This window comes from Calidris pugnax, unplaced genomic scaffold (genome assembly GCF_001431845.1).
Source record: "Calidris pugnax isolate Ruff unplaced genomic scaffold, ASM143184v1 scaffold145, whole genome shotgun sequence".
NCBI lineage: Eukaryota > Metazoa > Chordata > Aves > Charadriiformes > Scolopacidae > Calidris > Calidris pugnax.
In genome coordinates this window covers 277,567-303,207 of record NW_015090939.1, presented here as the reverse complement: position 1 = coordinate 303,207, position 25,641 = coordinate 277,567, and the positions used below count along the sequence as shown (strand labels likewise).

The 25,641-nt window shown below is 50.5% G+C and overlaps 1 protein-coding gene across 2 annotated transcripts in view; it reads right to left on the bottom strand.

Moving 5' to 3' along the window:
• The window catches only part of LOC106893671 (sorting nexin-19-like), a 129,148-nt gene that overhangs the window by 76,303 nt on the left and 27,204 nt on the right, over positions 1 to 25,641 (bottom strand). Inside the window, exons 9-11 of one of the 2 annotated variants that reach the window (XM_014951838.1) lie at positions 24,311 to 24,495; positions 22,681 to 22,768; positions 18,481 to 18,639 (exon numbers count right to left, since the gene is read on the bottom strand). In XM_014951838.1, the coding sequence (XP_014807324.1) occupies positions 18,481 to 18,639; positions 22,681 to 22,768; positions 24,311 to 24,495 (432 nt within the window). Of the gene's footprint in view, positions 1 to 18,480; positions 18,640 to 19,419; positions 22,011 to 22,680; positions 22,769 to 24,310; positions 24,496 to 25,641 lie in introns of those variants that run through there. The other variant, XM_014951839.1, reaches the window with a different exon arrangement.

The following is a 25,641-nucleotide window of genomic DNA, read 5'->3' as shown; positions in this document are numbered from 1 at the left end:
CTGAGCAAACAAACACGTCTCCCCCTAAAGACCCCAGTTCAAATAAACTGGGCCCGTTGTCATTAAAACCCACCATCTGCCCGTCTGTTTTCCACCTGGGGTCTAGTGTGAAAATTAAAGGGAGGACTGCGGGGAGAAACGGAGAGCTGGGACTCTTTAGTCTGGAGAAGAGAAGGCTGAGGGGAGACCTTATCAATGCCTACAAGTATCTCAAGGGAGGGTTGAAGGAGGAGGGAACCAGACTCTTTTCAGTGGTTCCCAGTGAGAGGACGAGGGGCAACGGGCACAAGTTGGAACAGAAGAGGTTCCACTTGAAGATGAGGAAGAACTTCTTCACGGTGAGGGGGACGGAGCCCTGGAGGTTGTGGAAGCGGCGCAAGAACTTATTATGGCTGTCGTGGAGAAACTGGGCTTCAACGTCCAGGAAAAAGGCACCAAGGCCTCCAAGATTTGGGGAGAAGATGGGGGCAGAAAGGCCTGGTGCAAGCAAGGAGCTCTCTGAGCTCTTGGGGCTTCATAAAAGGCCACCAGGGTGGGTTTTCAGTGCAGGGAGAAGCTTAATTCACGTGGAGTTTGCACTGTGGGTACCTCCAAGCATTTAACGTAACCAAATGCTTTAGAAGGTGGTCTTGGAAGTGTTTCACCATTTGAAATGGGCTTTTCTTTTCTAGTCCGGGCAGGCAGCAAGTCGTGGTCCTGTCCTGGAAGAAGAGAAGTTGGGAAAAGGAGAAAAAGCTGGGATTTGGAATAAGAATGGGGCCGATCCATGGGGAAGATAAAAGAAATATTATTACCCCTTCATACAAAGAGGGAATGGGATTGTTCAGCCTGGAGAAGAGAAGGTTCCAGGGAGACCTTGGAGCCCCTTCCAGTCCCTCAAGGGGCTCCAGGAGAGATGGGGAGGGACTCTGGATGAGAGAGGGGAGCCCTAGGAGGAGGAGAAAGGGTTGGACACTGAAAGAGGGGGAGATGGAGATGAGATGTGGGGAAGAACTTGTTTGCTGTGAGGGTGGGGAGACTCTGGAATAGAAGCTGTGGCTGCCCCATCCCTGGAGGGGTTGAAGGCCAGGTTGGAGGGGGCTTGGAGCAACCTGGTCTGGTGGGAGGTGTCTTGGAGATCAACTGGATGATCTTGAAGGTCCCTCCCCACCCAAACCACTCTAGGATTCCACGATAAGGATCATTTCCAAAGAGCACCAGGTAATTCCCAGTCTGCTGCTCTAAATTTCCCAGTTAAGCCTGGGGAGCTGTGGCTGCTGAATGGGAATCCACCCCGAGCAGCAGCAGCAGCCTGGGACACCTCACACACACACACACACACACAAAAACACACAACCGTGGAGCTGAGGACGTTTTGATGGAGGAAAAGGGGCGAAAAGTGGGAAGTTGCTCACAACGCGACTGTAAAAACAAAGTCTGGGGATTAGTTAATAACGTGTGGTCTGAGCAAACAAACACGTCTCCCCCTAAAGACCCCAGTTCAAATAAACTGGGCCCGTTGTCATTAAAACCCACCATCTGCCCGTCTGTTTTCCACCTGGGGTCTAGTGTGAAAATTAAAGGGAGGACTGCGGGGAGAAACGGTCCCGGGGGGACACTTCCAAATCCAGATGTGGCTGAAAGACACCGTGACTTGGACTCATCCCCAACGCAGTGTTCCTCTTGAAATTAAACAATTAAAGCTTTTAAGCAGGAAGCCCAAGCTGCAGGTGCCGAGTTCCAGCAAATGCTTCTTGCCTTCCAAAGGATGAAGCCTTGAAAATCCTAAAAAAGCCAGGAAATATGGGATAGATGGCTGGTTGTGCCTAAGGTGATGGCATTCCCCATGGAGCTCTCCTCCTCTTCTCCCTCTCTGCTCCCTTGCAGTGAAATGGGTAAAATCCTTGAGAAATCAGGTCTAGCACTAAACCAACCCCCCTCCCAGAGCTCGATGGGGGAGCTGGGACCTCCCTGGCTCTGCTCAGGTCGCACTTTCATGCCTGATTGCATCTCATCAAGGTCCAAAGTCTAATAATGCAAGAACCGAGGGCGAGGGGGGGCTCCCTCTGACAGCTTAACTGATGGTTGTAATTAAGGACTGGCCCACACAGCTCTTCATTAGCGCGGCGCAAGAACTTATTATGGCTGTCGTGGAGAAACTGGGCTTCAACGTCCAGGAAAAAGGCACCAAGACCCCCAAGATTTGGGGACAAGAAGGGGGCAGAAAGGCTTGGTGCAAGCAGGGAGCTCTCTGAGCTCTTGGGGCTTCATAAAAGGCCACCAGGGTGGGTTTTCAGTGCAGGGAGAAGCTTAATTCACGTGGAGTTTGCACTGTGGGTACCTCCAAGCAGGTTTTTATTTCACAGAATCACAGAATCTTCTAGGTTGGAAGGGACCTTAAAGATCATCTTGTCCAACCGTCAACCTAACTTTGACAAAAATAGACACCCACACAACAAACAAAAAGCAACACCATCACTAAACCAGACCTCCCAGCACTACATTAACCCATCTCTTGAATTTCATGGCATGTGGCACAGTCATCCTTTTTTAAATGCACCCTGATTATTCCCCCGAGGTGGGTGACTCCTGAGTCTCTGCTTCTTTCTCTCTGGACAATCTGTGTGTCCTCAGATGAGCTTGAGCATCTCTCTCCTTAATCCCTGGGCATCTCTTTCCTTAGTCCCTGGGCATCTCTCTCCTTAAGTCCCTGAGCATCTTGTTCCTTAGTCCCTGGGCATCTCTCTCCTTAAGTCCCTGAGCATCTTGTTCCTTAGTCCCTGAGCATCTCCCTCCTTAGTCCCTGAGCATCTCCCTCCTTAGTCCCTGAGCATCTCTCTCCTTAGTCCCTGGGCATCTCTCTCCTTAATCCCTGGGCATCTCTCTCCTTAATCCCTGGGCATCTCTTTCCTTAGTCCCTGAGCATCTCTCTCCTTGGTCCCTGAGCATCTCTCTCCTTAGTCCTTGAGCATCTCCCTCCTTAGTCCCTCAGCATCTCTCTCCTTAAGTCCCTGGGCCACCAGTTTGGGCTACAATTCACTTACTGGCCTTCTCTGAGCCCTGGCTGAGATCTCTCACCGCAATCACCAGCACGCTGGGGTGTCTCTATCCCTTCCTCGGGTTTGCTTCCCCAAAAATTGCAAATATTTTCTTACACAGCAAAAGATTCAGGCTCTTTTTCCAGGTGACAGGTAGAACAGGGTCCTCTGGGGTCCCCACTTTCTTCCTCTGAGCAGAACCTGCTTCTCCTTCCCACACCACACACAAAGATTTTGGGTTTTGTCAGTTTGATTCCGCAGCTTCGAGTTTTCTTACCCCTGGGCAATGTCTGCTCTTCTCATAGCTTTTTTTTTAATCATTTTTAATAGAAGAGCTGGTGATTGTAAACGGCAAAGGGAAGGGGAAAGGAAGTAAACTGGTTATTGTGCCAGAAACTCTCCTGGACCTCCTCCCATTCCTGTTTTCTCTTATGTTATGAAGCTGGAATAAATCAGAGGTGAGCAGAGCACGGGTGAACTGGTGAAAGGGGAGCAGAACCAGTGCTCTGGTCCCTCACACCATGGTATAAAGAGGTGTCATCCCACGCAGGCACCGGTCGGCCCGAATCGCCAGCGGCGGGGAAGGAGAATAGACCCAGAGTGTTTATTAGCAGTCGTAACCTTAATCAAATAACACTCAAGGATATGTAAAGAAATCCGTTCCACTGCAGCCTCCCAAGCCAAATAAAGGAGTAAATGGGACTTCTATCAAAAAATCCCTTTTAAAACTCATGCACGTTGGGTTTCTAAAAAAAAAAAATAATAAAAAAATACCCTCATTTCTTGGGGAGCAGCCAAAGCTCCAGAGAAGCTGCCCCAGATCAAACCAGTGGCCCATCACACCAAACTTTCAGCCTCTTTGCTGGAAACCAGCTCCAACCCCCTGGATGCCCCAGGATGAACCTGGCTGCTTGGGAAGCGGTGTCCACGCGTGGGAGGAAGAGGATGCTCTCCCCAAAGCATCTCCCAACTCCCAGATCTGGATCTTCCCATTCCGCTTTGCACAGCAGGAGCCTCATTCACCCCCTCTCCCCCATCCACGGGGCTGCTTTGGTCAAGGTCTGTATATTGTGGAGAACTACATGGGGGGGGGAAAGGAATGGAAAGAAGAAAGGAAAAGGGAAAGGAAAGGGGAAAGGAAAGGAGAGAAGAGAAGAGAAGAGAAGAGAAGAGAAGAGAAGAGAAGAGAAGAGAAGAGAAGAGAAGAGAAGAGAAGAGAAGAGAAGAGAAGAGAAGAGAAGAGAAGAGAAGAGAAGAGAAGAGAAGAGAAGAGAAGAGAAGAGAAGAGAAGAGAAGAGAAGAGAAGAGAAAGGAGAAAAGAAAAGGAGCAAAGCAAAGCACAGCAAAGAAAAGAAAAGGAAAGGGAAAAAAAAAAAAAAAGAAAAGAAAAGAAAAGAAAAGAAAAGAAAAGAAAAGAAAAGAAAAGAAAAGAAAAGAAAAGAAAAGAAAAGAAAAGAAAAGAAAAGAAAAGAAAAGAAAAGAAAAGAAAAGAAAAGAAAAGAAAAGAAAAAAGAGAAACAGACTCTGTGTAATAGAGGTGCGTGTAAATAATGACTGGCCTAATCCCCCCTGACAGTGAAAGATGGCCAACCAGAATGTGTTCGAGCCTGAAACCCAACCTGAAATTTAAGCGCAAGGAAGTCGTGTCAAAAGGGGAACTTGGGTTCCCATAAAAGCCTCTCCTCCTTCCAGACCCTGGGCCCCCTCGCCAAAAAAACAGAGAGAAGGAAGCCTTCAAGCCCAGATGAAGTACCTGCCACGCTTTCCACCAGAGATCTAGCAGGGCTTTGGCACGTTATCCCACCAGGGCTGGTGGAAGCCTTCTCAGGGGAGTCATTGGAAACCAAAGGCCTGGAGAAGATTCGTGGCTGGAGCCTGTTCTCCTCCGCTCTGAAGTTGATGCACAACAGGAGAATCCTGCTCGATGCAGGAAGAGGAGCCCCTGGGCAACCAGAGGTGGATTTAATCACCTAATTATGCTTTCAAGTCTCTTGCTCGATGGCTTCTATCCCACCAAGGATACACGGGGTGTGAGATCCATCAGCATTGCATGGGCAGGACCAAAAGTCTTCCTGAAAGCAGCAGGCATCACCCAGGGATGGAGGACACCTCCAACGGGGCAGGTACTCATCTCTGTGGGAGGTTAATGCCTCCTTTGCACGATGATATTAAAGAAGAGAAGCAAGAAGAGCCCAATTTTGGGTTAATTTTAAGAGTAGAGGGCCAGGTCCTGACCTGGTATCTGGTTTTTCATGAAGAGAAGCCCTAAGTTTAAGAGTAGAGGGCCAGGTCCTGACCTGGCATCTGTTTTATCATGAAGGAAGAGAAGCCCTAAAATGGCATCATCTTTCCCAGGGCTGGCAGCTGCTCTGCAATATTCCCTGCCTCCACAAACCCTGCCTTGATCATCTGCACCTCGGCACCTCCTCCTGGACTGCCAGACACCCAGATCATACTCCTCCAGCCATGAAGCACCGAGGTGGGCACCTGCCAACGTCCCATGGGCCATCAGAAAGAGCCTTGGAGGGGGCAAGAGCCTGTTATTGCTCTAGAGGAACCCTGAACTTAAGAAAGAAGAGCTGTCTCTGTAGCACACAGAGAAATTTCCTCCAGCCTGGTTAAGCCCTGGGCCTAGTTGGGGACATGTGGACACCGTAACTCAACCATCAGGCCTATTTCTACTGCTATCTTGAATTGCATTGGTCCTCCTTTAGCTCAAGACCCCAACCAAAGGTGAGGTGAACCCCTGGAGCATCACCTTGTCCTCACCTTGCCTCCATTCCCCCACCAGGAGGTGAACCCCTGGAGCATCACCTTGTCCTCCCCTTGTCTCCATTCCCCCACCAGGTCATAGAATCATTTAGGTTGGAAAAGACCCTCGGGATCATCATAGAATCGTTCAGGTTGGAAGAGACCCTTGGGATCATCGAGTCCAACCATCTACCCTACTCTACAAAGTTCTCCCCTACACCATATCCCCCAACCCCACATCTAAACGACTCTAAAACACATCCAGGGATGGGATCCAAGGTCCTTCTGGTCCATAACGCTTGCACCCTCTGCCTGCACAGAGAGCAGCAGCACCCTGAAGAAAGAGAAACATCACAAGGAGAACGTGGAGAAGCTGCTCCAGCCGCAGGACTTCACAGTTTCCCCTCTCCCCATGAGCGGCGCTGGCTGCGTTTCGTCTTTCTTCACCCAGAGCCAAGAACTCCAAAGGTATTAAATTCCCTCCCCTGGTACATGGGGGAGTTTCTCTTTGCCGGTGGGGAATTTTCCGAGGAGATGGTTTCTCATCGGAAAATGCCGATACGCTGAAATCAAAGCCCTTTTGTGGGAATCACACAGAATCACAGAATCTTCTAGGTTGGAAGGGACCTTAAAGAGCATCTTGTCCAACCGTCAACCTGACTGACAAAAATAGACACCCACACAACAAACAAGGAGCATCATCACTAAACCAGACCTCCCAGCACTACATCAACCCCTCTTTTGAACCCCTCCAGGGATGGGGCCTCAACCCCCTCCCTGGGCAGCCCATTCCAGTGTCTGAGAACCCTTTCAGTGAAAAAATTGTTCCTAATATCCAGCCTGAACCTCCCCTGGCGTAACTTGAGGCCATTTCCTCCAGTTTAGGGGAAATCTTCTTTCTGCAGAGCCAGGCTGGCACTTTCTGCCTGGGAAGGGTAAGGAAGGATGCTCCGGAGCCAGCATCCCCATGTCCCACCAGGATGGGGGGACACCAACAACCCTCTCTGTATTTCCTTCTCCTCACCCCGAGGACCTCTCACCAGGAGGGTGGTGTCTCCGTAGAGCAACGTCATGAGATTTATTTCACCTCTTATAAACGGTGTAACCCCCAGGGACACCCACCCTGTGGGCAGGATGTTATCTCTGGCCACCAGGAAGGACAGATGGACGTGGACGTGAAGCCACGTTCGCTGGCGTGTGGCTTTTCCACATCACTTGTCCACGGGCTTCTCCTGAGCCTTGGCTTCACCCTAAAAAAGGGCTGGAAATGGGCTCAAATTTGGAAGAAGCTCCCATCGCCCCCATCCTGCACAAAGCTCTGGCTTGGGGGGCGGTGTGGTGGGGTTCACCAGTGTCCCCCCCTGTCCCACGATGGCTTTCCCTTGTCCCTCGCAAGCTCAGCGATGGCTGGGACAACAGCACCATCTTGTGCCACAGCTTGGCTTGGGGGAAAAAGATGAAGGGACAGCCCCGAAGCTCCCTCTGGTGGCTCCTGAAGCCAGAAGATGACAACAGCCAGGAGCAGAAGTTTCTCTGCACATCCCTTGAAGGTTGAGAGCAGGTCTGAGGGCAAACCACAACCTCAAACCAAAGCATTGGGGAGAAACCACTCCTGGGCACGGCAGGACATGGCTTGGTTGTGCCCTCTTTGCCCCCAACTCCATCCCCAGCAGCTGAGGTCCACGTGAGGACATCGTGGAGGCAAAGGTTTCTCCTCCGGGTGGGCAAGTCTGGATTTGATAGCTCAGTCCTGCTGCCACAGAGCACGGCACATTATTCCAGGAGCTACCAGGTTCCCCTAAATTTCTTCCCCCCCCAAAAAAAAACATCTGAAGGGCTTCGGTCCTTCAAAAGATGTTCAAAGCCAAGGGAGGTGTCTCTGCTGGTACAGTCCCAGGGCCCGTAAGCAGGCCCTTAGAGGCAGTTTAACTCAAAATTGCCCACTTCTTTGGCAGTTTGACTTAAATCGCCCACTTCTCTGGCATTTTGGGGTTGTTTGAGGAGGATGCTCACCACAGACCCGCTGTCGCAACGTTGGCCACGGCGCTTCCAACACCTGCGGTTTCAAAGCTCGGGGTGGGGTGGGGGGGGATTTGCTCATCTGAGGTTGTCCCTGCTTTTTCCCCAAGGGATTTCTTCCCCCCCCTTGTTGCAACCACTTTCTAATTTCGCATCCTGACGAAATCGGCTCTTTCTGAAGTTTTTTCCATCCCCCCCCACCCCACCCCACCCCGGGCAGGATCCAGAGGGCTGACAGATTGCAAAACCTCTCGGTGCCGTCTTATCTGCCAGTGCTTGCGCCGTGCTCCAGGCTAAACACAGCCCCTGCCAAGCAGAAGAGATGAACTTCTGCTTAAGGACAATCCGACCCACGAGGAGCTTTTTAAAGGGTAGTGGTAGCTCATCTGGAGGGTTCAGGCCACCTGGTTCCCCCGTTCTGCGGTCCTCTCTCTCACCCACGGCATTTACCTCTTGAGCCACAATGAAAAAGTGCAGTTTTTGGGGCCTGTTCCCCCTCCTTCTCTCCATACAACCTCTGTTTTTCACTCCCTTCTGGGTCCTCCATCTCCCACAAGCACGGCGCCCTTGCCTACGCTCTCCGATGTCAAGTTGGAGATACTTCACAATCACAGAGTGGTTTGGGTGGGAAGGGACCTTCAAGACCATCGAGTTTCACCCCCTCTGCCACAGGCCAGGTTGCTCCAAGCCCCCTCCAACCTGCCCTTGAACCCCTCCAGGGATGGGGCAGCCACAGCTTCTATTCCAGGCTCTCACCACCCTCACAGCAAAGAAGTTCTTCCCCACATCTCATCTCAATCTCACCTTTCAGTGTCCAACCCCTTCCCCCTCATCCTGTGGCTCCCATCCCTGATCCAGAGTCCCTCCCCAGCTTTCCTGGAGCCCCTTGAGGGACTGAAACCTAAAGAAACCCTTCATCATCCCTTGACTTCTTTTAAGCAGATGGTACCAACCACGATGGAGTTCACCAACACCTACCAAATCATAGAATCATAGAATCATCTGGGTTGGAAGAGACCTTCAAGGTCATCTAGTCCCCTCTTTCAGTGTCCAACCCTTCCCTCTCCTCCTAGGGCTCCCCTCCCTGATCCAGAGTCCCTTCCCAGCTTTCCTGGAGCCCCTTGAGGGACTGGAAGGGGCTCCAAGGTCTCCCTGGAGCCTTCTCTTCTCCAGGCTGAACCCCCCCAACTCTCTCAGCCTGTCCTCCAACCCTCCCAGCATCTCCGTGGCCTCCTCTGACCCTGCTCCAACAGATCCACGTCCTTCCTGCGACCCTGCTCCAACAGGTCCACGTCCTTCCTGCCCTGATATGAAGCCCCTTCATCCCACACAACCCCTCAAGAGCCGGAGAAATTAAGGAAAAACCCGTTTTTGAATGATGAGGCTGAACCCCCTCAACTCTCTCAACCTGTCAAACACCATCACGTGGCTGAGGCTTCCAGCCAGGACCTCACCACGATGGACTAGGGCGAGCTCAGCATCACAAACAGAGCTGTCTTCTCCTGTCCCTCAGCCCCTCCCCAGGCTGAACTTTCCAGGGAATATCATGCCTGATGGCGTGCCAGCCTTGTTGTTCGCTATCGATGAGATAATGTCTCTTAAATCTGGAGCCCTGACACCAGGGCATCCAACCCCCACGCCCCTTTTATTTTTTATTTTTTTTTGCCCGTGGCTACGTTCCAATTTCAGGCCAGAAATGACCAGGAGAAATATGAGAGGTTAGTGACATTCTTGGCTCGGAAATCACCAGCCTGTCGGGGAAAGGAATGTGATCAAAAAAAGAGACATCGCTGGTGTTTACTTTCAAGCCTTTGATGTGTGATGCACTTTGATACCCCCTGTTCTCCTGCAGCTTTTGGGCTTCAGGTGAAGCTCGCCGGAGGGGGTGGAACAGGTTATTTTTGGTGGTGGAGCAAATCGGGTGAGGAACAGCCTTCAATAAGGATCGTGGTGCCTATTTAGGCACCAGTAGAGGTTAGGGGTGGACCTGCTGGTAAGAACTTCTGAGGAGAAGGATCTGGGGGTCCTGGTAGATAGTAAATTGTCCATGAGCCAGCAATGTGTCCTTGTGGCCAAGAGGCCAATGGGATCCTGGGCTGTGTAGGGAAGAGTGTGGCCAGGAGGTCAAGGGAGGTCATTCTCCTCCTCTGCTCTGCACTGGGGAGGCCACAACTGGAATCCTGCCTCCAGTTCTGGGCTCCCCAGTTCAAGAGGGACAGGGAACTGCTGGAAAGAGTCCAGCGTAGGGCAAGAGAGATGATGGAGGGGTTGGAGCATCTCCCTGATGAGGAAAGGCTGAGAGAGCTGGGGCTCTTGAGCCTGGAGAAGAGAAGGCTGAGGGGAGACCTTCTCAATGCTGACAAGGATCTGAAGGGTGGGTTGAAGGAGGATGGAGCCGGACTCTTCTCAGTGGTTCCCAGGGACAGGACAAGGGGCAACGGGCACAAGCTGGACCAGGGGAAGCTCCACTGAAATCTGAGGAAGAACTTCTTTGGGGTGAGGGTGGCAGAGCCCTGGGACAGGCTGCCCAGGGAGGGTGTGGAGTCCCCTTCTCTGGAGATCTTCAAGCCCCTCCTGGATGGGATCCTGACTGATGTGATTTCATCAGGGCAAGGGGATGGACTGGAGGATCTCTAGAAGGTCCCTTCCAACTCCAACAATTCCATGACCCTGATCCAGAGCTGTGGGTCCTTACACTGCAACGCCCTGGGTGTTCCACTTGAAGGGAAGAAAATCAACACAATAATTACGGCGAGTCCAAAATTCCAAGTTTTGGTCCTGCAAGGCTTTGCTTGCCTCCATTTCTACCTGGGTTACATCTTGCCTCCCAAATAGAGAGTTTGCTTCTCTTTTTAAGCACCTTGGGAGCAGATGGTGGGGTTTGGAGAAGTTTGAGAGGTAGATCCAAGACCTCCAAATTTTGCTAAAATAAGTGGTGGCCACAGAGGTGAGGATTGGGGGCAGCGGGGCTGGGACAACGGACCAACTCACCGTCCCATCGTGCCCCCCAGGGCTTTTTTTTGGGGGTGGGCAGCATCAGCCAAATCGCTTGCGAAGCAAATCATCAAAGCAGCTCAACCGTCCCCATTTTGGGAACTGGGGGGGGGGGGGGGGGGGGGGCAAAAGTTCCCCTGGCAGCCCAGCTTGCCCCTAATGAAATCCAAAAAGAGGAGGGGGGGGCGTGTGAAACGCTCCCATGTCAAATCTGCCTGAATCCCCCCCAAGGAAACCCCCCCCCGGGCTCTGTAATTACTGTTTTTAGAGCAAGAAGCTTTTTTTTTTTTTCTCTTTGTGTGGGGGGTCGGGGGGCTTTTTATTAACCTTAATCTGCAGAAAAGTGGCCCCGGTTTCATAGCGACCCCAGCTCGCTCCCAAGCCTGCAGCCTTATGAAGGGGGCAGTCTCCCCAGCAACTCTAATGGAGGGTTTTTTTGGGTTTTTTGTGGTTTTTTTTGCACTGGGGATGTCTAATCTGGGATTGGGGATGGAGGGGGGGGGTGTGGAAATGTCACCACCATCAGCCCCCAGGGCTGGCAGCTCCCAGCCATGGTAAGCACATATCCAGCTCCAACCTTCTGGTTGCTGGGGTGAAAGGGCCTCTTTATCTCCACGGGGAGAGGCAGATGAATCCCAGCCTCAAACAAGGAACCTGCTTTTTTTTTTTTTTTTTTTTTTCTCTTGTAAAACTACAGATATAATCATGCCAGTATTAATCCCAGGATACATATCCAGTGCCAAAGTCAGTGTTGCACTATTACTCTTTTTTTTTTGGTCAAAATAGTATTTTTATAATAATAACAAAGTCTACACTCTTTTAGCAGTCTTCACTGTAAAGGCATAAAGTCTCACTCAGCTTTGAATTTAATGTTCAAATTATAATAAATCTGATCCAATAACTTATATAACATGTTAGACCTCCTTTAATACCTTTCCTTTCTTAGGCTGATTCAGCCTAAGCAACTGATCTTTGCTAAACACCCGGCATTTGTCGAGTTTTCTTTTCACATCTTCCATTAAATTCCTAGATCAATTCACTTAGAGTTTCATGTTAAAAAAAAACTGTAAGATTGGTCCCATCACTAGATTTAATGCCGAACTTTTTAACATCTCACTTATAGTCATTAAGTCCGATACTTGGTTAAGTCAGAAGTTCCTCACATATATCTAAAGGCATTTTTCTCCGACTAGTCATTTGATTTGTCCCCATGATTCATTAGCATTTCAAGGGCTTGGGGGCTAATTTTTTGGTTGTTTTTTCTTTTTTTTTTGTGGGTTTCTCCCCCCTCCATTTCCAGGGGGCTCTTTATTATGTGGCTTTTAATTCTCAGCTGCGAGCGGGAGGGAGCAATAAGGGAGCAATAAGGATGGAGAAACGATGATGGGGGTTGTGGGAGGGGGGTTAAAAGCCCCTCACAGCGGGAGGAGCCGCCGGTGTGTGAAAAGAGAACACGGCGGGGGCACTAAAAATGTCAATTTGATGGGAAGTACTCAATATTTAATCATTTTACCCCGTTGCTGCAAGGTGGCTCCCAAGAGAACCGATGCCATTTCATCAGTGACTTGGCTGAGGGGACAGAGTGTATGGGACTCTTTAGTCTGGAGAAGAGAAGGCTGAGGGGAGACCTTATCAATGCCGACAAGTATCTCAAGGGAGGGTTGAAGGAGGAGGGAACCAGACTCTTTTCAGTGGTTCCCAGTGAGAGGACAAGGGGCAACGGGCACAAGTTGGAACATAAAGGGTTCCACTTGAAGATGAGGAAGAACTTCTTCACGGTGAGGGTGACAGAGCCCTGGAGGTTGTGGAGTCCTCTTCTTTGGAGATTTTCAAGCCCCACCTGGATGCTCCTGAGTAACATGCTCTGACAAGCTCTGGGTGGTCCTGCTTTGGCAGGGGAGTTGGACTAGATGATCTCTATGGTCCCTTCCAACTCTAAAAATTCAGTAAAAAATTCTGAAATTCTGGGTCCTTCAGGCGCTATCATGATAGAGGACGGGGAGAAAAACCGTAGTGTCACTCCAGGTGAGGCCATCGGGTTGGTGGCTTCTCCAAAAAAAAGAGGATGAGCCCTCTGGAATCTCCTCCAAGGAAGCTCTGGTGGTGAAGACCCTTCCCGGGGCTGCATTTCATCGCTGTCTCAAAAGGCAATATGTTTTTATTGAACCACGTCTGCTCCGGGCTCCACACACCCCATCAAGCTCTATTAAGTTTTTGCTTTTGTCAGTGAAAGTTAATTCTATTAAACGAGCTCGCGGCTGTCGTTTCCAACACGCTCCAGCACAAACCCTTCCAAGCTGCAAGTTTTGAGAGCTTTTTTCTTGAGCACCTCCAAAGGATTGGCTGAGAATCCTCCTGTCCCCAAAGTGTTTGGTGATGCTCCTGCCACCATCTCTGTGGAAAATGGGGATGCAGGGCCTGTCCAGCCCTTGGCTCTCCTGCCTTGAGGAAAACAGCCTCCATCCAGGGTATAAATTCTCCAGAATTGCTGGCTCCTGGATAATTTACCTTCTACCAGGACCCCCAGATCCTTCTCCTCAGAAGTGCTTTCCAGCAGGTCCACCCCTAACCTCTATTGGTGCCTGGCGTTCTTCCTCCCCAGATGCATGACCCTACGCTTGCCCTTGAAGAACTTCATTAGTTCTTCTCTGCCCAGCTCTCCAGCCTGTCCAGGTCACCCTGGATGGTGGATGCCAGTCCTCCCAGTTGGGTACCATCAGCCAACTTGCTGAGGATACACTCTGTCCCCTCATCCAGGTCATTGATGAATATGTTGAACAAGACCAGACCGAGTATCGACCTCCCGGGGACACCACTGGCTACAGGTCTCCAACTCAACCCTACTCCATTGATCACAACCCCATGATGAGGTTCTCAACCCTATTTTACACCTGAGTGAAACAATGGCTCAGAACCACCCTCCCAGGTTCTCACTGGAGGCCCCAAAGAAGAGGAAACCAAACTCCTCAAAGAGCTTGTTGGCAACAGACACCCCTCCTATTCACCATCGTGTCCTCGTGCGTCGTACACACACCTGAAAGGGGGCCTGGATTGGGGTAATTTTACACTATTTCTCCATTTTGGGGCTTTTCACCTTCCTTGGTGCTTCGCCAAGGACTCGGGGACAGCTCTAGGCCACCTCGTAGCAACAGGACTGAGGACGAGAGCCAGAAACACTCCGTAGGAAAGATGTTTCTGCCATTAGAGCAGGCACTTTTAGGCAAAATACCCCCATCCTTTTGTGTTTTTACGATGTGTACGAGACACGGACCAGCACATGGATCTGCTCTGCAACCTCAGAGGTGAGGTACGACCATTTGACGATAAATATTGAGAAATCTGCTGTCGTGGAAAGAGAAAGCACCAGCAGTTGGTCACTCCTGTCCCTGAGAGCTCACAAACTCAGCCTCTTCCTGTGTGCTTACAGGTGGCTGGATCCACTATCCATTGAAAGGGTCTTTTTAGTCTGGAGAAGAGAAGGCTGAGGGGGGATCTGATCAACACCTGGAAATACTTCAAGGGTGGGTGTCAGGAGGATGGGGCCAGGCTTTTTTCAGTGGTGCCCAGGGACAGGACAAGAGAAAACAGGCACAAACTTGAATATAAGAAGTTCCACCTAAACATGAGGAGGAACTTCTTGACTTTGAAGCCCTGGCAGAGGCTGCCCAGGGAGGTGGTGGAGTCTCCTTCTCTGGAGACATTCAAACCCCACCTGGACACGTTCCTGTGGGACCTGCTCTGGGTGGCCCTGTTCTGGCAGGGGGTTGGACTGGATTATCTCCAGAGGTCCCTTCCAACCCCATGAGATTCTATGATCTTTGAGACAAACACGAGGCAAGGAGTTGGACCACAGCTTAGGCTTCAGGTAACCCCACTCTGCGACTAAAGATGAGTCCCAGGTTTAGAGTTTGGCTCCTCATAAAGACAGGACCGTTTGCAAAACTCAACCCCAAGCCCCACGTGTGGTTCCCAACCCAGAATCACAGAATCTTCTAGGTTGGAAGGGACCTTAAAGATCATCTTGTCCAACCGTCAACCTAATTTTGACAAAAATAGACACCCACACAACAAACAAGGAGCATCATCACTAAACCATCCCTCCCAGCACTACATCAACCCGTCTTTTGAACACCTCCAGGGATGGGGCCTCAACCACCTCCCTGGGCAGCCCATTCCAAGGGCTGATGACCCTTTCAGTGGAAAAATTTTTCCTAATATCCAGCCTGAACCTCCCCTGGTGCAACTTGAGGCCATTTCCTCTTGTCCTGTCGCCTGTGACTTAAGAAAAGAGACCGACCCCCACCTCTCTACACCCTCCTTTCAGGGAGTTGTAGAGAGCAAGAAGGTCTCCCCTCAGCCTCCTCTTCTCCAGGCTGAGTAACCCCAGTTCACAGAATCTTAGTGGTTGGAAGGGACCTCTGAGATCATCGAGTCCAACCACAAAAAACAAACAAACAAACAAACAAAACCAAACAAATACAAAACACACCACACCAAACACCCACCAAAAACACCACACCCACCAACTAAACCCCACACTCAACACCTCACCATAAACCAATAACCTTGGGCACTAGAGCATGCCCTGAAGAGCCATGTCTACACGTTTCTTAAATCCCTCCAGGGATGGTGACTCCACCACCTCCCTGGGCAGGCTGTTCCAGGGCCTGACCACTCTCTCAGCAAAGTCATTCTTTCTAATATCTAATCTAAATCTCCCCTGCCCCAACTTCAGACCATTTCCTCTGGTCTTGTCGTTCGTCCTTTGGGAGAAGAGGCCAACACCTGCCTCTCTCCACCCTCCTTTCAGGGAGTTGTAGAGGGCAATGAGGTCTCCCCTCAGCCTCCTCTTCTCCAGACTAAACATGCCCAGTTCCCTCAGCCTCTCCTCACAGGACTTGTTCTCCAGGCCCCTCACCAGCTTGGTGGTTCCCCCAGCCTCTCCTCTGAATTTCGCTTGGGTTCTGCCGCTTCGTTCCCATCATCTTTTTTCTTTCTCTCCTTATTTACTCCTTCATTTTCAGGGGTCTTAATTTCCTGCATCCCCCAAGCCCCGCTGAGACCGGGCCTCTGCCTACATGGGATTGCTCGCTCCGACCCTTCCCTCTTCAGGGAAAGGTCAGGAAGGGAGGTTAGAAGAAAAGCAAAGAGCAGACAGACAGAGAGCACTCATAAAGATCTGGCTGTGAGCCTCTCTGAGAAAATGTCAGCTCGGGGGAAGGCTATAATAGCTTTAATCTGCAGTACAAGGGGATTAAAAGACTCCTTCTCACAGGACAAAAAAGAAAGGAAGGAGGGGAACAAGGGGAGAATGAAGCCCGAGAGGGGAGGAAGGGGGAAAGTTAAAGAGCTCAACTCTAAAGAGCATCGGGATTGAAAGAGCTCCTCCGTTTTTGGGGTAATAAAAGCCAAGTGGCCCTCCTGGAGAAGGGGGGGCTTTTAGCCCACAGCTTTGCTTTTGCTTTTTCACCCTGAGCACGCACACTTCAAGCCTCCCTTCCATCAGGGCAACCCGTTCTGTTTGGCTCTGTTGATTTTCAGGGGCAAAGGAGTAGGAGGGGGAAGCAGAAGGTTAATGAGGCTCCGCCAGATGCGACACTCGAGAGAAGCAGTGGGCATTATGGTGGTTTTTTTTTTGTTTTTTAAAAAAAAAAAACAGTGGTTTTATGGTCTTTGATCCTCACCCCCCCTCCTTGTCCTCAAGGGCCGGGGAAGAGCATGAGGGCCTGGGAACAGGAAGGAAGTTGGGGGAACTGGGGGACGCTCTCCTCAAGTACCGCTTGAGCAACCTCTTCAGGAGCTCAGCGAGGCCAGGAGATGGAGAGAGAGCAATTGAAAGGGTAAGGAAAGAAGGCGACTTTAAATACTTTTCAAAAGGATGAAAAAAAAAATAAAAATAAAAAAAAAAAACCCACCAACTCAATGCATCGACTGCAGGAGATGGAAAGGTCAACGAGGCACCAACATGGACAAGAAACTTACGCTCCAAAGGGGAAACCAGGTACTTTTTAGCATTAATACAGCAAATAAACCCTATTTCCTGCAGTAAGAGCCTGGTTCAGGTTGCCCAGAGAAGCTGTGGCTGCCCCATCCTTGGAGGGGTTCAAGGCCAGGTTGGAGGGGGCTTGGAGCAACCTGGTGTGGTGGGAGATGTCCCTGGTGATCACCTGGTGATCTTCAAGGTCCCTTCTAACTCTAACCATCCTATGACTCTTACCCTCAAATCAAGGCAGGGCTGCTCCATTTGACAACAGGGAGGTCAGGACATATTTACGTTAGGACACGGCCAATATTCTCCTTGAAGACAAGAGGAAAAGGCCTCAAGTTGCACCAGGGGAGGTTTAGGAGGGATATTAGGAAAATTTCTACACTGAAAGGGTTATTAAGCATTAGAAGAGGCTGCCCAGGGAAGTGGTGGAGTCACCATCCCTGGAAGTATATAAAAGTTGGGCAGATGTGGTGCTTAGAGATATGGTTTAGTGGTGGCTTTTTTCAGGGTTGGGTTGATGGTTGAACTTGATGATCTTAAGTGTCCCTTCCAACCTAGAAAATTCTATGATTCTGTGAATTCCCCACCTGGAAGCAAGAACATACTTCAGCCTTCACAAATCTTTTTCCAACCTGGAAAATTCTATGATTCTATGATTTTTCCCCACCTGGAAGCAAGGACACACTTCAGCCTTCACAAATCTTAGAAGACATGGCACCATGGGAAGGTGAGACAACCACCCAGGAGTCCCGAGTTCCCTCCCATGAACACCCTCACCAGCCTCTCCACCAGTCAGGAGAGATGCTCCAGGACCTCACCAAGCAAAAATCAAACCTCTACAGCAGGTTCTCTACTATTTTAAGCAGCTCAGCATCGTGCTGGGGGCTGGCGAACGCTCTGCGCACCAGTTGTACTCAAAGAGGGGAAAAAAAAAATAATAAAAAGGCTTTGTAACATAATAAGCAAGTTCCAGACAGGAATTAGAGTGTAGCATATCCAGTGGAGACAGGGGGCTGGAGTGGCATTAAGGTAGGAAGAATATAATTACCTGAACTGGACCGTGGCCAGGATAATGGTATTAATTTATTTCAAGGAAAGCCAGAACTAGCCCAAACCTGGATTTTACATTTCAATCCAGAAGATGGCAAATCCAATTCCACTCTTCCAGGAAAGCTCTGCTGATGGGTTTACACCCCTGACTCCTCCTCCTCCCCCTGGCCACGATTTGGAAAAGCCTGATGCCATCCCAACTCAAAGCCCTGATGCTCTGCTCCAAGGCAAATATCCCCCAAGGAGATGTAAGGAATAAACCTCACCCCACTCCCCAAAACTCGCCCACAAATCCAAGCTCTCAAGCACAGCCCCTCGTTCGATCTGGTATTAATTATCCCCCTGCTCTGCAGAGATAAATGCTTGATCCTCTGGCTGTTGACACTGGAAAGGGCCCAATCTGCCCCGGGGTGGATATTAGGCAGGGGAACTTGGCTACCCCACCTCATGTGCTGTACAAATGTTCACTGCCCTGGAGGTAATGGATTTCGTAGGGTGTCCAGGATCTTTTCCCTGGCAGAGCTAATCCCCAATAATACATGACTCAAACATTCATTGTATCAGGTTTTTCTTCCTCCTCCTTTTTTTTTTGACGTAATATTTCAATTTTCACGTGGAATTTCTCATTTCCAGACATTCTATATCTCCTTCTAAGCTTACCAGCTTTCCTCCTCCAGGGCTGATATCAAGGTGAACTTCCTACACGAGGGATGTGGAGATGGGTCAGCACAACCCCTGCTTCTCGGGGGGGGGGGTTCTTCAGGAGAAAGGCCCAAAGATCTCCACGTTGCTTCTGTGGTGTCACACTCCCTGGGAAACCTAAATCAAGATTTTTGCTTGTCAGGGAGAAAGAAGCAACGCTGATGCCACCAGAGATGGGCAAACTGCTCCTGTTTCAGGCCAAGCTTCTAAGGACTTTGGTCTTCCCCATGTCTGAGCAGTCCCACCAAGGCCAAACCATGGTCCCAGACCCGTTGTCACCAGCCCTGCTGCCCCAGCCAGGTGTTTTGGGACACCTGGGGGGGCCTGTCCCCCCACCTTCCCAATCCTACTGGGGCTTTGCTTCCTCTTCCCAAGGCCTGTCTTAAAGGGATTTTCTTGGCAAAGGCGAATTTCAAACCCAAATGCAGAAACAAGCTTGAAATAGGAAGATTATTGTACACAGAGTCAGAACAAAAGCCATAAATAATTGGGAGCATCCGTTTGCTCCCTATTTAATAATAAGACAGGTTCTCAGGACAGCACTCTTCTACACAGACTTGAGCAGCAGCACCCACAAAAGCTGATACAAGGGTTTGAACACACGAAATACAACAGGAGCTGCTCTCCCCGCCCTCCCTTTAGGGATTTGGGGCAGTGGCTGGAGCCTGCTGCCCAAATTCCTGCAGAAAAAAAGGAGCTTGCTGGGAGTACAGACACACAGAGAGCAAGCTAAATGGTTTTTGTTGCCCTTGTTTGTTTTACCAAAGCTGTATTTCCAGTCTTAGTCCAATGGAAATAAACTTGCAGCCCACCTGAATGCACAAGCTTGCCACCAGCGGGCTCAGTTTAAGCCGAAAATTAGAGTGAGGCAATCAACTGGCATTAGAAAGACCAAAAAAAAAGAAAAAGCTGAACTTTTTATTGGATTTTGTATTCCTTAACAACAAGATACAGAGAGGGGCTACTTGTTCCTACGCTGTTCCTGGGCAGCTTCACCTCAGCTGTGAGAAGGGCCTGAGATCTATGAAGGAGAGAATGGGAGCTTGAAGCCTCGCCAGGAAGAAAGAGCATGAGAAAGGGCTCTGGCAGCCCCAGGTTCTGTTTTCCTTCCTTTAAGGAAAGAAAAGAAAGTTCTGGAGATTAAAACAAAGATCTTGTAAATCCAAACTCCTGGGGTCTGTTCCCGACTTTGCTTGGCTGAGCAAAGAAACCAACTTCATCCCTCTCTGCCCCAGCTCCTCCCTGGTGAACACAGAGGAGATGCTGCTACTTGGTCTGGTAAAACCACAAATCCTTGTCACACCACCCCAGTGAAGCACCAAGCTCTCCATCTATGCTCCTCAGAACCCACCAAGAGAAATGGCAAATTATTTCCTTCAAGAGAAATGAAAATTTAGTAACTCACACCACGCCAGAGGGCAGGGATGTAGTAGGAAAAAGAAGGGAAAGAGGAGCCTGGCAGTGAAGAAAGGGGTGAAGAGGCTGCTCCAAGCAAATATTGTGCTTAAGGATATATAGGAGTCCTGCTCCTTGGCCATTTGGGATTATCCCACATGGAGCACTCCCCAAAGCTTTGCCTAAACTACTCTTACACTCTTTTCCAAGCTACTCTTCCAAGCTGCTTTCCAAACTACTCTTTTCCAAGCAGGTGGCAAGTTACCCTCCCAAAAGCATCACTGCTGAGAAATGGTCCTCAAACGATGCAGAACTGCTTTGCTCCATTACATTGGATTCTGTCTAGTCTTGGGATGTCCTTAGAGCTCCCTAAAAATATATATATTGCTGGCAGTGAGCTAATCCTTCCCTGTATTTGCACACAAACACAAAGAAGCACAGACTGTTGTGTCCATTATTAAGAAGCTGCCCCTAATACACATTTTGGAGTCCCACCACCTTCTCTCCAAACATGGACAGAGCATCCAGCTCCAAGAAACAACAGGCTGTAGGCAATGCACCCTGTGATGCTGTAACATGGACATTAGCTGTGATCCTGTATGGTCCCCCCTTGGGAGGTCTCCTCTTCTAAGCACTTTAATCTGTAGACAACACCAGGAGCAGTTGTTATCTCCTCGATAAGCAAAGTCCAGTCCGTATTTCTCCCAGGAAACACACCAAAACAGGTCTCCAAACTGGTCCATTGGTGCACATTCTCTGTGTCAATAATCTCTGTGTCCATTTTCCTTGTCACAGACCCAACAGCAGGCAGCAGACATGTCCAAAACCACCCAAGTCTTGATTGGCAGCTGCCCAAGTGGGGGACCTGATGAGCTTTCCAGAGCCCTCCACACACAGTTGTTATTGTAGCACCAAAACATGGTGAAATAACCATCACGGTGGTGCCCACAAGCCCATTCCTGGGTCTAACCCACTGGTTGTCCATGCCACGAGTCCAGTTCTCCTCCTGGAGGTGCTCCCTCCTCTTCCAGAGCTTCCTGGGACAAGTGCTTTTGTGTGGGAGCTGGTTTATTTGCCTTGTGTCACCCTCCAGTGCCTTTTCTCCTGTGCCTTCCAGGTGAGAGCCTCTGGGACTAAAATGTGACTCAGCAGGCAGGCAAAATATATGATAATCCTAAAATCCAGCTGAACTACTATTCCCCTTTGGCCAGGTGAGAGTTCTCCTCAACAGAACCAGTCTGCCCTGCTTGCATCCTACTGGTCAGGCAGCAAAAGATGCCACAAGAAGACCCGTGGCAGCAGGAGAGGGTTTATTTTTGTCACTGAGGACTTTGTCCCTAAGGATTTCTGCATCATTTTTGACCTCCCAGTTAGTTGGGCAGTGGGATGGGTCCCTGATGCTGTCCTCAGGGCTGTCACCACATTTCTCTGCTCTGTCCTTCTCCCCATCTTCCTTCTGGTAAGATACAGCATGGTGTAGGCTTGGAGAGCAGGGACAGCATTTGGTTCTTCTTTCACCTGTCCTGGAGAAAGATCTATCAAGAAGAGACCATCAGAACAAGTCCCTGCGTGCCAGTGCCAGGTGGAACCTGAGGCCACAAAAGCACATCTTGTGTGCTCTCTACCTTTAGATGTTAGAGATGTTCAGGTGTGGGGCAAGACAAGAGGGTTTGTGGGCAGCCTGTCCACCTCAGCACAGGTCAGGCATCTTCATCCCAGGCTCTCCAGCAGGTCAGTAATGGAGCAGATGCTGCACAGAAGAAGAGCATCTTCAGCCCCTGCTGCTGAGTTTAATCCATCACCCAGAGAAGCCTGGAACCAGCCTCATTTAGCACTGGCTGGAAAATTTTCTTTACGAGAAGCTCCCAGACATGTTCAGTAAAGACTGAAAAATCAAATCATCCCATGCCTGTGGTTGTTTCTCTCTCTCCTCCACCGCTGGCTACACCAGCCCCAGTTAATGTGCTGAAATGCCTGCTCTGTCCAGGCCACCCGAGGCAGACGGCGCGACAACCGCAGTCTCCAGCTCATCGCCAGAGCCCTTCAGAACCAAAAACTCCAGCAGAAGGTCCAAGAGGCAGAAAACCAGGTGCCTGAAATGGAGAGGAGACAAAGCTTAGGCTGGTGAGGGCACGGGGGAGCTGGGAGATCAGCTCCAGACACGCAGAAGGCAAAGCTCAGGCGAGGAAGAAGCGTCCCCACTGCCAGCAGGGGAAAAACAAAAGATCCTGTACCCCAGAAGAAATGTTTCAAGGGATGGCTCACCCTTTTTCCACCCACCTCCCCAAACCAGTGGGTGTTTGAAGCTCCTGAGCACCACAAAACACACAAACACAGCTCCTGGAGTGAGGTGACACCTGAATTTCTCCGTAATTCATCGCAAAAACATTTCTTTCCAGATGCACAGCGATGGGTACATGGACAAGCACCATCTCCACATACACGCAGCTCCCAAAGCTCTTCTAAAACCAAACTAATCCAGGATTTGCTCTTATTTCCCCTGACAGTTCCCTCACATGCACAAACTAAGCAGGCCCAACGACATAATTAAGAAGAACGGCTCAATAATCTCCATCCAGACCGCTGTCCTAGACATGCACCTTCATAATAAGCAAACCAGATGCCCTTAGATAGTATCAATCTAAAAAAATTAGCCAGATATGTTCCATGCCAAGAAGCTGACAGGGTGAATCTCATGGTGAAGCCCTGAGAGTATCTTCCAGGCCCCATAGAGAAGGGTAGAGAGACCCCAAACCCTCCTACCTGTTAATCACAGGCTGGCTCAGGGACTCCAGCACCAGTTTCCAGCTCATCCGGCATTTACTGGTCCCAAGGATTTCTTGGATGACACCTGTCAACGTCAGAGACAAAGTTTCAGGGACTGCACGTTTCCACTGTGGTGAAACAGGCTCAGAATTCTGCTGGTGGGTGCTAAATCCCAGTTTGTGATGGTGCTCTGAGCCCGAGGCACCTCACGCCCAACGTGACCGTGCCAGGGACAGGACTGACCACCACAAAAGCATCCCAGCCTGGAAGGGCACATACTGGTGGCACTTTTTTCTCCCCACAGGGCAGTAAGGGCCCCTTAGGCTGCAGAAGGGAGTTAAAAGTTCAGATTGCACTCCCAGGGATTAGGCAGCAGCTGCTTTAATGCCAAAGGTCCCCGTGTCAAACTTCAAGAGAGGGAAGGAAATCCAGTGCAGCTGGGCTCATGATTCCAGTCCAGTGGCAAAGCCACTCTTCGGAGCAAGGAGCCAAAAATTTTGCCTTATTTGCCTTTTTGGCAACGGTCCCCTCTGGCAGAAGGTTGGAGCCCAGCGTGGCACTGGTTTTTCTGAGCCCTACCTCCTTTGAATCACAGAATCTTCTAGGTTGGAAGGGACCTTCAAGATCATCTTGTCCAACCGTCAACCTAATTTTGACAAAAATAGACACCCACACAACAAACAAGGAGCATCATCACTAAACCAGACCTCCCAGCACCACATCAACCCGTCTTTTGAACCCCTCCAGGGATGGGGCCTCAACCCCCTCCCTGGGCAGCCCATTCCAGTGTCTGATGACCCTTTCAGTGACAAAATTGTTCCTAATATCCAGCCTGAACCTCCCCTGGGGCAACTTGAGGCCATTTCCTCTCATCCTGTCGCCTGTGACTTGAGAAAAGAGACCGCCCCCCATCTCTCTACACCCTCCTTTCAGGGAGTTGGAGAGAGCAAGAAGGTCTCCCCTCAGCCTCCTCTTCTCCAGGCTGAACCCCCCCAGTTCCCTCAGCCTCTCCTCAGAAGACTTGTGCTCCAGACCCCTCACCATCTTTGTCGCCCTTCTCTGGACCCACTCCAGCACCTCAATGTCTTTTTTATGGTAGGGGGGCCAAAACTGGACACAGTACTCAAAGTGAGGTCTCACCAGTGCCCAGCACAGGGGGACCATCACCTCTCGGGCCCTTCTCCCCACGCTGTTCCTGATACAGGCCAGGATGCTGGGGGCCTTCTTGGCCTGGGCACACTGCTGGCTCCTGTTCAGCTGACAGTTGACCAACCCCCCCAGGTCCTTTTCTGCCCGGCAGCTCTCCAGCTCTCTGAGGTGGCTCAGTGGGAACTGGACTACATTAAACACAGAGAATATGGCCACTCTGCATCTGGGAAGCACCAAGACATGAATCCTTTTCTCTCCGAGCTGTGCTGCTCCCCAAATGCTTATGCAAACTACCTACAACTGGGAAACTGTGGTTTTTTGCTCACAGGAAACCATTCAAACCTCAAAGGTCATGAGCATTTCCCTCTGCCTTGGCACGAGTGGGCTCCATGGCTGTGTGTAACCACATTTCCAGAGATGCCAACGCACTGGAGGGTCCCCCAGCCTCTCCCACTCAAGATCTCTGGGCCACACTTACTTGGCAAGATCCCCACCAGGCTCTGCAGGGCCTGCTCTGCTGCTGCTTTCTTCTGTTCCTCAGTCCTGGCTGGTTTGGGCACTGCTGGTAAAACTCCCCCAGGCCAGATGGATTCCTGAAGCAACTGGAGGTACTGGACCCAACGTTGGGTGCAGGTCAGGTTCACCATTTGGACTTCCAGCCACCTGGGGGCAAAGGGAGAGAAAGAGAAAGGTCAGGGCAAGTCAAGCTTGGGACCAACTCATGAGCTTTCTGCTGATCAGAGGCCCTGGAGGGGAAAAAAAAATCAGCTTGCTGGGGAAGTTAACATGCAGTTTTCAAGTCTATACGTTAAACATTTTCATGAATATTAATTAGCTGAGTTCCCCCCTTCACTGGAACAATGTAAATGGTCCCCTATAGACAGAAACAACTGATGCAAAGTCACAGGGGAAAGGCAAAAGCCGTGAAAAGCTCCATCACAGGAAACCACTCGAGTAACTGGTCCCTAAATGGGGCCCAGTTAAGGGATGTGACTGGCCTTGACCTCCTAAGGCATGTCCACGCACAAGAAAACGAGAGAGCCAAAAGAACCCACCAAAATTGGTGTTTTAACTCTCAAACCAACCCCTGTGACTGACTGGAAGGACACGAGCGTGGTCTGGCAACCTCACCAGTCCCCCTGCTACCTCAGGAGTCCGGTGTGTCTCGTCTGGAGACCAAAAAGCACGCTCCCAGGATGGCAAGAAAGGAATATCCTGCTGCTTCTCGCTTCTCTTCCCCCCCCTGCTGCCCAGCCCTGCTCCATCCGCCGGCGGCGAGTGATGAAATCATCCCTGCTCCCATCCAAAACCCCACATCGCTCATCTATTAGGAGGAAAGTTCAGTACCTGCCAACAAAACTGCTGGTGGGGCCAAAACCGTGCCCTTTACACCGTTACAACCTGCAAATCCCGAGAAGTTTGCAGACTGTGCTGGGGAGATGCGTCCACACCACCCAAGAGCTGGCCAGGGGAGAGTTTCTCCATCAATCACCCGGATCCCTCTTTCCCCAGACGTGAAATCACTTCCCCGTGTAACAGGAAAAGCCACAGCCCTCAGTCAAAACGAGCCAGCGCCTAAAAATCTTTCCCCCTGGAATAAGGAGAGGCCAGGGGATGAGTCCCCAACGCCAACGAGGCCGACAGAAGGGTCCCCCATCCATCTGGCAACATGACATGGCACCGATGGCAGCCATCCTCATCCTCATCATAGAATCATAGAATTGCCCAGGCTGGAAGGGACCTCCAAAGGCCATCTAGTCCCACCCCCCCGCAGTCAGCAGGGACACCCCCAACTAGACCAGGTTGCCC